This window comes from Mesitornis unicolor, unplaced genomic scaffold (genome assembly GCF_000695765.1).
Source record: "Mesitornis unicolor isolate BGI_N332 unplaced genomic scaffold, ASM69576v1 scaffold1381, whole genome shotgun sequence".
Taxonomy (NCBI): domain Eukaryota; kingdom Metazoa; phylum Chordata; class Aves; order Mesitornithiformes; family Mesitornithidae; genus Mesitornis; species Mesitornis unicolor.
The window spans coordinates 22,484-34,242 of record NW_010165575.1 but is presented as its reverse complement, the minus strand read 5'-3'; the positions used below and the strand labels follow the sequence as shown (position 1 = coordinate 34,242).

Here is an 11,759-nt window from a genome sequence, read left to right as displayed (position 1 = left end):
ACGCGATGCACATTTCCCATCACCTTTTTCTTATTCATCAGCTGTTTTTATGACTTAAGATGAAGCAGGTAGTGTTTGAAATTCAGCTTTTTGAAAGCTAAAGCATTGCAAGATTTCATCCTCATTCATCCATCTCACGTGGGGTGATTCAGACTCTTCCTCCAGCTTCTTTTCTTATTCCCACTTTTGTCTCCCTTCTGCCTCCAGCGCCCTTCCATGATGCAGTGGGGACGAAGTAGTAGCCAGCAGGGCACTGACTTAAAAAAAATAGTTTTATAAGCAGAAGCAGCATTTACTGTAGAAAAGTATAGAAAAATACTTCTTCATTCCTTAAGAGTTCCCTTTTTAATTTTTAGTTTGGTCAGTTTTGCTAGAGAGACCTTTACATTACAGTGAAAGTTTTACATTTACCCACAGAGATTTCTAGCTTCATCAGCAATGTTTTCCTTTAAAATGCTGCCAACAGCGTAGGCAGCCTTCACTTGTCCCACTGAGACAAGATTTGCCTTGGAAGCAAAAACACATTTAGAGGAAGTTTCTTCTTTCTGCAGCCCAGATGGATATGTTCATTTTTTGACTCTGTGGAAAAGCTAAAAATAGGGTTTGGTAGCATTAATGAGCTGTGATGGATAAATTCTTATAGCCTGACAGAATTATCTCCGATTTTTTAAAGAAAAAGGAAAAAAAAGGCCCAACTATTGCAATACAATTCACAGAATCACAGAATCTTAGGAGTTGGAAGGGACCTCTGAAGATCATCCAGTCCAACCCCCTTGGCCAGGGCAGGATCACCTAGACTAGGTCACACAGGAACACGTCCAGGCGGGTTTTGAATGTGTCCAGAGAAGGAGACTCCACAACCTCTCTGGGAAGCCTGTTCCAGTGCTCTGTCACCCTCACAGTAAAGAAGTTTTTCCTTATGTTTAGGTTGAACCTCCTATGCTCCAGTTTGTGACATTGTTCTGTCGCTGGGCACGACCAAGAAGAGTCTGGCCCCATCCTTCTGACACCCACCCTTTAGATATTTGTAAGCATTAATGAGATCTCCCTTCAGTCTCCTCCAAGCTAAACAGACCCAGCTCTCTCAGCCTTTCCTCATATGGGAGATGCTCCAGTCCCCTCATCATCTTTGTGGCTCTGCGCTAGACTGTCTCCAGTAGTACCCTGTCCTCCTTGAACTGGGGAGACCAGAACTGGATACCGTATTCCAGATGTGGCCTCACCAGGGCAGAGTAGAGGGAGAGAGAACCTCTCTCAACTTACTGGACACACTTTTATTAATGGACCTCAGGATGTCATTGGCCTTCTTGGCCGTGAGGGCACATTGCAGGCTCATGGTCAGCTGCTGCCCACCAGGATGCTCAGGTCCTTTTCCCCTGAGCTGCTGACATGCTTTGAGATGGCACCAAGAACAAGCTGTTCCATCACCTTTCCATTCCTGGGATTACTTTCTAACCTGAGAGGCATTTATTAAAGCTTTATAGTGAAAAAAGAACATTACTGGTTAGAGCCCAGATCTGTAAACTTTAACATATTCAAACCATATGTTCTTAAAAATATTAATAGCAATAATCTATACTTGTATGAACAGTGGATGTGCTGCTACACATGAATAAAAAGGTTTCAGTGGTCCAGTACAATTTCTGACAAACTTGTAATGGTTTGAAACATTAAACTGAAACAAGGTATTATCTGATGACTCCTGAATTAGGGAGTGAGATCTTGGTACAAAGGAAAGCCTCTCAGTGGAACAAGCATTTCCACTCTAGATTTGTCTTTATCACTGATGCCATTCAGAAAATAACTACAAACTTCTTTGATATATAATGCCAGATGTATACAGTAGCTCACTGTCATGCACGGTGGCCCAAAGGTCTATAAAATCCAAACCCACTAATGCCAGTGGCTTGCTCTAGGTGATATGGATACATGACAGTCCTTCTAGCTTAAAAGACTAATAAATAACATCACTCTTGAGAATACTTTCAAATGCTATGATATAGCATCCACATATTTATCCGATTATGTTGCATATATTACAGATGCTCTAACATCTAAATACTGTACTTGCATTATATACAGAAGCATGTAACTGTAGATATGCAGATGGAAAAATGCAAATAAAACTACTTCCAAGTTGCTTTGCCACAGTTTGGTTGTGTTTCTGTGCATAACTGCATCCCTCGTGCTGGGTTCTGAAATTTGCTCCAAGTCAGATTTATGGTCTTGAACACATTAAGTTGCAAGTTATTGTGCAGTACAGCCAACGATAGAGCTGTAACCATGAAAGAAGCAGCTTCCAAGTGTTTCTGACATCAATTTTACACCTAAAATTTTTACGGCATTTTATACTCCTCTGTCTCCTCCACTTCCACCAAATTCCTCTACCAGGCACAGAGTGATGCACAGTCCCAGCAGCCTACACACCATTCACACACTGAGCTCTTAGCTGCAATCCACAGTTCAGCAGTCGAGTGGATGAAGCATCTAAAATCATGCTTTAACAGACAGGAGGATTGGAGAAAAGAGAAAACAGAGACAAAGGCAGGTTTTTAAAGTTTCATCAAAACAACATAGTTTATCCCTGAGCATAGCTGACAATTATGCTCATAAACTTTTATCTAGGCAGTTTGCTTCTCATCTCTCCAGTTCAAGCGTGAAAATACAACTGCTGATGGAGAAAGGAAAGTAAATATTCCTCAACACTGAGTGGTCCAGTCAAATATGCACATTGCTAGTTGTCTTTATGCAACTGGGTTAAAACACTCTGACCCACTTCTGGTACAACCCACAAACTTGAGAATCCAATTACCATTTTAGAGGAAAACACACTTTTTTTCCCTCCTCAATGCTGTTATACAAAACCTCTCTCCGCTAAGTTCTTTCAGACTTAAAAAGGGATCACAAGTTTTCTACAAGTCCTGAAAGGGAAGAAGGAAAAGGCACAAAATCTGCATTACTGTCATGAAATGCACTTAAAAAACCCAAACAACTGAGGAATAGCAGAAGACTGCTCTCTCAGAACACATGTACACGGTAGATCCTCTCCTCCTGACTGATCCACAGTATTTAAAAATGCTAAAATGCATTTTGCCAAAGACAAACCCAATTCATGCCTCTTCTTTCTTTCAACAGTGGCATCACACAAATTTTAAACTAGTGTCATATTCCACTGAAAGAAAATTAAATGCTGTTCAAGTGAACAGAAATAAAAGATGGGGAACTGACATAAAACCAGTGATGTAGACATCTACAGCAATAGGACCATTCAGGAATTCTGATTTGCTATACAATGTTATTTCCCGCTCTGAAATTAAAGCTTGTCTGCAATGGAAAACAACAGAATTCAGCCTGTGCACTCAGCAAGCTGATGATGACAAGTGGTGTTATTGCAGGAAGATGGGGAAAATCACATGCAACAAAAAGGCAAGTAACTTCTTCATGCCTTTTTGGTTTGGTACACAGATTGGATCCTTTCCCCGATTATGGGGGATACAAACAAAACGGTTCTATCTTCTATCACCAGTATGCACTGGTGCTTTTGTGACAGCTGTTACAGAAATTTAAATTTATTAGAGACACACACCTTCCAATAAAAAAAGCTGCACAATGCATCTGCAATGCTACAATCTCAGTCTCAAGCCTACAAATTACACATTAACCTGATAATAAGAAACATCATTAAAAACAACAGTAGGTAGTGCTAGCAAGAAACCTCTACTCCTGTAGACCAAGTTCATCAATTAGATGCCAGGAAAAATATAACACAGACAACAAACTTCTTGTTCATAAGCAGCAAGAGTTACTCAGTAGTTTGTGCCTAAGCTGTTGGCTGGCTGAGGATCTCCACATCACTGAATGAGACAAACAGATCTGACACACAGCAAGTTGGTTCACTTTGCCATTTCTTTCTTCAGCAACAAATTTGGATGCTTTCTCAATGGTCTATGTTGCCATGAACAGAGATGCTTAGCAAATCTGAAGAGTCAAATCCTGCTCTTCACTACTCCTACTGAATCCAAGAAGAACAAACATAATTTTCAGCAGTACTTACCCTACCACCCCCCTTCACAAAATTAATTTTGGGAAAGACCTAATAATCACCTATCGCAATTGCTTCAAAAGCACAGTGATCACATAGTTGTGTCTTCTCAACTGAAATATGGTCAATTCTCCAACAGCGAGTGAAAGGTTTGCTCACTACAGCTTCATATGAGCCATCTGCTACGAACTCTGTATCTCTAAGTACTTGGAAGATTTGCATCCAAGATTTGCATCCTTCATTAAGACCCAAGCCCTTTAAATACTTTAGGAAGAAACGGGTCTTTTTAGTTAATAAACAAACTAGAATTCCAGTGTTAAATTTTCACAGAGATTAAAAAAACCCCAGCCACAAAACCACAAATAAGCCCTCCTTCACTCAACAGGGCATTCTCTCACTTGAAAGCATCAAATTCACCTCCCACTGTCCCCGGACTCTGTTACCTGTTCCTCACATGTGAGAGGAGTGTCAACAAGCAAATCACTGTAGGTTCAAAAGAGCTCTTTGTTAATCTTTCTGCCATTTAAAACTCCAATAACCCTTTCAAATTTCCTGCTATATAAAGATGCACCTTGTACTGAAGTAACAGGGTTTGAAGTTAAAATAATTCTGCGTGTATTCAGGCAAAATGTTCCCCTGAATTCTAATGGACAATATAGTATCAATCAGAAATATGCCAACTCTGCGTAAATTCTAGCTTAGTGAATTAAGGTTTTAGTTTTTTTTTTTTAAGGAAAACATGTAGCCTCAATGTAACAGCCATAAATTTAAAGTACTTGAAGAGTTTTTTTATGCTGCACTTCTCACCAAAGTCAATTAAAAAAAAAATCTGTAAAATAAATCATTCAAACCTCAAACAAGAGCTAACCACATCTCACGATGAGGGAAAGGAGGTAAGCGCAAAGCACTAACAAGAAATAGCAGATTCCTATTCCTGTGAGCACTTTCTTTATTCCAGAAGAGCTGGAATAAAGTCCCTTTGAAAGCTTTTGACAGCCATCAATGAATACATTTGGTTCAAAAACATACAGGACACCAAAAATTAGGAAAACCATTTATTATATATTATTTTCATCATCTAAGTTCATTCTTCTACATTTTAAGATGTACAACAAAAATAATAAAAAACTCATTTTCTTCCACTTTTATTCTATAGCAGAAAGTTTACAACTTTTCATCGCTTTCCATATAATGGAAAACTATGGTGAGTTCTCAGTCTGTTGGAAAAACAAGCCTGTCTTGACAGAAGATGCACTGATCTGTTGTTTGAGATACATTAGGAAGCACTTCATTGCTACTCATTTGGTAAAATGAAGAAGAGTTAAATCCTCTCGTTCTTCTAGGGACATTATTTATCTTCAATCACATGTTTTCAAAAATATCTAGGATTGTTCCGCTGTAGCCTGATCCTTGGCAGATAGAACCAGCTCTGTAAGGGCTGAAAAGCTTTTTATACTGCTTGTTTCCAGTCCCATCTTTCGTACCTAAAAAGACACAGAAGAAACATTACTTTTCTTTAAAACATCAAAAGCTTATTAATTATTAGTCTACTTTAAACATTTAGCAAAGGAAACGTTTTGTTCTGCATTGATGTGTGGCAAAAAACCCACAAGTGCATATACTACAAAGAAAAAACTGTATCCAACTTTGCTTCTTTAAGTCTTTCCAGTTAATGCAGTGTCTCAGAGGAAAATGTTTACTTTCCACGCAACTTGCAACTGAAGCCTGTTGGAAGCTTTTCAATGAAGCAGTCAGAGAGAGAAACTTGGCTGCAAGTTTGGTTTTAATGCATTGATTTCAACTGAATTTTTTTTCAAACCCCAAATGAGGTTTCTGGACAAAACTTTAAAGATAAACATGAATAAATCCAAGAACAGCCAACAGCACGATGATGAAAGCATTTCAATAGCTGCAAGAGCCTATGGTTCTAGCCTCAAACTTCCTGTGGGATGAGAACAACTCTAGAAATGGAGAGGTTGCTACAGGTCATTTCTCACCCAGGAAGTCTGTTGCTCTGACAATTAGAAAAAATGCAGCCATGAGAAAATGAAGAGTGCACTGAAAAAGAAAAATCGAAATCTAAAAAAAATCATAATGAAATTATTCTGAAAATGTGTTTGCTGCTGGAACTCCTTGTAATGTTCACACGTACCAAAACAGCTCCTAAATGATTACAAATAATCTATCCCAGTTCAGCTTAAATTCACATTGCAGTGATGTTAGTGCAAATAAAAGAACAAAAGCCCAACCCCAGCCCAAAACTGCCAAAAAATGGTTTTTTTCTGATAAGATTTCCAAACTTCCATCCCAATCTTCTTCCTTTTTATAAGCCTCAGGTATGGGAAAAGCATCTGCACACACATAAGCAGACTTTATCTACCTGTTATACTGCATCAATAGTGTCTGCTCGTAAACAAGAGTGATGGCAACTGCTTGGCAATTAATAATACGACTTCCAGTTGGAAGTTTGTTTATGTCTATGTATACTTTTCAGAAATAAATAAGTACAAAACAGTATGCTTGTACAGCTTGATGTAGCTACTGCACACATTTCCTGGAATATTTTCTTCTTTTATTTGTTATTTAAGGTTTCCTATTTGGCACTATATTTTCCTATTTGAAAGGAACTTACAGTTACGCAGCACAACAAGTAAGGCCAACATCTTCAAAGCTCCTGGGAACAGACCCTTGACTATGCAGTAAGTCAGGGCTGGAGATATCCAGAGAGAAGACAAACAAAAGCAGGGACATAAAGATGTTTCCATCAGAGATAAGGACAGTGCCTGTGCTCTCTCCACTGTCCACACAGTGCTGCTTCTGTGTGTTTCTAAACACTAAATAGTACTCGAATTTCGAATATTAAGAAGCACAAGTTTTGCATTTGTATTAGAAAGGACAGGAAGACCTGCATTGCTCAAGTTGTATCTGCAATCACCAAGGTCTCAAGTCACCTCCGTTACACAGATGTGAAAAAAACAAAGCAAGATGACCCAAAACCAAAGCCACACCAACAAAACTTTCAAGACCAAAAAAGTAAGTAAAGTATTCCTTTCCTCCTCTATTTCACTCCCTTCCAAACGCAATAATAGTAGTAAAGAAACTTATTTCTTACAACTTACCTGTTCTCCAAAATACTCAACATCCAGGGCCAGCTGCAGTCGGATTTTGTTATCATCACTCATGCCCCCATTTGTACCAACAGGGTTTGAAGTTACAGTTCTTCTGGCTTGCTTCAACCTTTTAAGGCTCTCTTCCATTTTCTTAACAGAACTTAGCACATCAGACACAGTTTCATAATACCTAAATTAAGGAAGATTAATGAGAAAGAAAAAAAAAAAACAAACCACTTTTACAGAAAAGCCTACTTCATACACATCAGGACATCATCGGCCCTGAGAAAAATGCCGAACAATGCTGGGAGGAAGGGTTTTCCTTGCGAGGAAACTACTTACGTTTCCATTATTATAAATTAATCAGTATTTCCACAGCATTACAATCTGAAGACTGCCTTTCAGTGCTGAAGCCTCCTCCTCATCACAACATTTTTGACTCGTTCAAGATATTTGAACTCAACAGAGACCAAAGTATCAATTGTTTCATTTCAAACATTGTGAATTGGCCTCTACTTACAACCGATAGACTGCTAGGTAAAATTCCTTTTACAAACAGGACAAGAATAACAGCCTGACGGTCCAAAAGTTCTAGAAGTGTACGTGCATATGAGAACACGAAAGTCCACACCAGTCAGGAATACCTATTTCTAAAATTAAGAAACTGATCTAACCAGGACTCCCAGGAAGTTGGCAGGAAAAGTCAGAACATTAATACGAAGTTAGAAATGGTACAGATACAATAAAACATTGCTTCCCACATACTGGGATTTACATTAAAGAAAGCATAGAATCAAACAAGGTAAACAAACCAACGAACCAACAGAATTTCAAAAAGCCTTATGGACTGAAATCCCATGCCTAAATGGGAAGGCGATAGTATCATATACATTAATAGATAGGTGCCCAGGACAGCAACTTCTTAAGGACAGCTAAACAGAGAAAATATAGCAACAATGTGAAATTAGAGGATCCATAAGAGAAGTGACCAGACTGAGCTGTTTTATAAATTGCTAAAATTTCTAACTATCAAAGACCCTCTCTATGACAGTGATCAAACTATTACTGCAAGAATTAAGAAAGCTGAAACAATCTTCCTGATGCTTACTTTTAAACAGGCAACAGAAAGCAGGCAAGGCTTTTAAAGAGAGAATTAGATTGGAATGACTAAAGAAAAAAGTGTTTGCCAGTGCCATGGAAACTGTTTCAAGATACCATCCTACAAAAAGCAAAAGTATACCAATAAAAGTCAACCGTACTTTATTTTCATATCTTGGTATTTCCCAGTCCCACTCACTTGTGAAGACTTCCTACTTCTGCAGATCATCTGCCAATAAGCAAGTTCAGTCCTCAGTGATTTTTAATCAGTTTATGTTCTTCTCTGTTTTTCTCATTTGGATGCAAGAAGATATTGTCACAGCAGGAAATTAAATTAATTACTTGCCTCTGTATTCTCAACAAAGCAACTGCAAGATTACTGCATTTAAGAAATTCAGTTTCTTCGTCTCTTGTTCAGTGAGCATAAGACATTTTAAAAGAAACTGATAAAAATAGTAACAACAATAATGAAGACAGAATTCAACAGAAAGGTCTAAGGAATTAATGAATGAACCTGCCATGCTTACTCCTGTGTTTAATGACTACCACTGTGTTTAACCTAGCACTTAAGTCGGTTTCGGTAACACTGACACGGAAAGTGAGAAACTGCTTTTTGGGGAAGAGTAGCCCTGAAAGGATCCAGGAAATGACAGAACAGCTACTTACTTTATGTGGTGTAACCAGATTTACCGAAGCTTTAAAAGCAAGGCTTAGTAGACATGAAGAGGTAGATAAACAGACAGACAAGAATTCACTCTAAGATATTTTAGCCCTACAAGCAGGCCTCTTGACATTCCAGGAATCTTTGGAGTCCTTCAGAAATGTTACTTAAACGAACATAACTGATATAGGTTATGAATAAGTTTCTTTTTATGGACTAATAACAAGTTACAAGAAGAAACACCAAGCTTGAATAAACAGTTTTTGTGCAAGATGGAAATGACCAGAACAACCCAGACCAATCTATGCCTAGCACTGTCCAAAATACTTAAGAATAATTTTTAGAACACTTAGTGAATATTTGAGTGTCAAAACTGTCTTATAATTTTAAGTTTATTCTGAATAACCAAAAAAAGTGACTGCAAAGTGCTGCAGATGCAATGGGCGCTAATAAGCACCTGAGAGGTGCCAGAAGTGGAGCAGAAGGGAGGGATAAGGAAACAAAGGGCAGAAAAGAACTCATGTCCTGACTACAATTTAAAGCCTCAGTATTATGTGGCTAATTTTCAGAAAACATCAATCCAATGCTATGCAGCAGTCACCAGACAAGAAAATAGGCTAAGAATTATTAGGAAAACCACGTAAGGACAGACAGAAATCACCAGCATCACACTTTAACCTGTATGGACTCTCCTGGTCATACTACCTATGACTGGAAAGGACAAAGAAAACCAACAAACAGCAGCTCTAAACATGGGAAGAGAAAACATCAAGATAGGCTAAGGTGACTCTGTGGTCTGAAGCAAGATTACAGAGATACATAAAATTACAGCTGACACAAGGAATAAGCTGTTCATAATGCAAGAAGAAGGGGGTATCCAGTGAAATTATCTGGCAGAACTTTCAAACAAAAGCAAGTATGACTTTCTCATGTTACACAGTTTAACTGGCTGAACTCATAATATGCAACATCCCACAGCAGTATGAATTTAAAATACAGCTAGACAAGCAGACAGAAAGCAAATCCATTAAGGAACTTAATGCAGATGAATCCTCAAGATGCTAACTAGAAAACAGATGATCTATTAAAGAAAGCATTGCTTTGTGACTGCCTTATTAAACTGTGGAACAGTTAGCTCTTCAAGAGCTACAAAAATCCAAAGGTGTTTTTCTTTAAACCACTAAAAAGTTGGATAATAATTCATTGCATACATTTAAAAAGTCAAAAGAAAACAGAGCTCAAGTTTCTTGAAAATTTGACCACTGTCCACTGAAAATAATATGAAGTTAAGGACTCATGTCAATCCTGAGACAAAAAGCAAGTTTAAAGTTCACTGCTGCATTACTGGAGCTAAAGAATTTTTCAAACGCCATGGTTTGCACAGATCTGAGCAGAAGTCAGATATCTGGATTCCCTGCCCTGCTCTTCATCTGCTGAATACACAACACCAGAGTAAACCTGAAGAAATATAACCTGCCAAAAGAGGGATATATTCTTGTTTCCTGTACAGTTGTGTTTATTCAGTGTTTTGGTTTTTTCCTGTGCTCATTTAATGGACACTGGAATTTTTAATAAAAGCAAAGAATGTTCTGTATGGTTCTTACTTCTGTGTGCTTTCAGAGAGGGCACCTTCCAACCACTGAAGAATCATGGGCTGCTTCAATATATCTTTGTATTCATTCTGCAGTCGATAGAAGGGCTTAAGAGCACTGTCAACATAAGGTGAAGCTTTAGTTGGCACCTCCTGGTAGATGAGAGAAACAAGGTGGGGGAAAAAGAACCAGTAATTTACTTACTGAAAGCATCAACACCAGATTATAGCACGCTATATAAAATACTAAGTCTGTACCTAAGCAAATAGGTATCTCCATTCAAGATATATCAATGAAGAGAACATCATACATAGGAAAGTTACCATCACAAAATCATTCAGTAGTGTTATACAATGTGGTATAATATAGAACGAGGTTCAAAATGACCAGAGTTTTTTGAGAGATGCCATTCCCATTATCAGGGCATGATCCTGAAAGCACTTTCCACTCACACTGACTTCAGAGAAAGCTGAGCGGACTCAGTGTCCACAACAGCCTACTGTATCTTTGTTAAAATACCTATTCCTTTCTACTATTGCACTCCACTAAACTGAAGACACTGTTCCTTCTGTTCTTATACCATTCTGTTCCCTTAGTATATTTTCCAGAAGAATCCTTTTGGGATAACCAATATACCCTCACTATCTTCTTCTCAGCTAGTTTTGGTTGCAGAATGCTGCTTCTTTCCAAACATAGCTTGGGTGAACCTCGTGCATTGCAAAGCAACAAAACACATCCAGGGTACACAAATTCCCTGACACCTGAAATACCTTACTAACCTATTAGAGTTCCAAGTCTTAAAACTGGCCAAGCAAAAGAGTCTCTGAACATCCAGCTCCTGCAAAGACCATCCTCATACCAAATTCTGAATTCTGCTGATAAGTCAAAGTACTAGAACATAGTAAAAATGAAGTTGCCGTACAGAACTGTAACGTAGAGAGGTACCTTCTCTACCCAAGTCCTCTTGCTTGTGCCTATCAGTTCAGGCTTCGCACCACATAAAGCCAGTGAGACTGATGGCCAAGACAGCAATGCAGTCGTGTTCATGAAATAGAGAGCTCAAGCTAGCAACTCAACTGAACTGAAGGTGGATAGGTCATATGGCTTTGTTTTGGCAGTTAGCCCACTGTCTGCTTAAACATCCAATGGACAACTGAGAGATTATGGCAGTCCACTAATTCACTACGCAGAGTATGCTTTCAGACAACTGTGCTAAGCTGTGCGGGGCTTTTTCATCCTCCTTGGACCTACATATT

At 38.5% G+C, this 11,759-nt stretch overlaps 1 protein-coding gene across 2 annotated transcripts in view; it reads right to left on the bottom strand.

Annotated features, from left to right (window-relative positions):
• Positions 1 to 5,084: 5,084 nt before the first annotated feature.
• COG2 (component of oligomeric golgi complex 2) overlaps positions 5,085 to 11,759 on the bottom strand; it is a 29,156-nt gene continuing 22,481 nt past the window's right edge. For both annotated transcript variants that reach the window (XM_010194657.1, XM_010194658.1), the window contains exons 16-18: positions 10,516 to 10,655; positions 7,162 to 7,342; positions 5,085 to 5,526 (exon numbers count right to left, since the gene is read on the bottom strand). In XM_010194657.1, the coding sequence (XP_010192959.1) occupies positions 5,425 to 5,526; positions 7,162 to 7,342; positions 10,516 to 10,655 (423 nt within the window). In that variant the 3' untranslated portion in view covers positions 5,085 to 5,424. The remainder of the gene's footprint in view (positions 5,527 to 7,161; positions 7,343 to 10,515; positions 10,656 to 11,759) is intronic.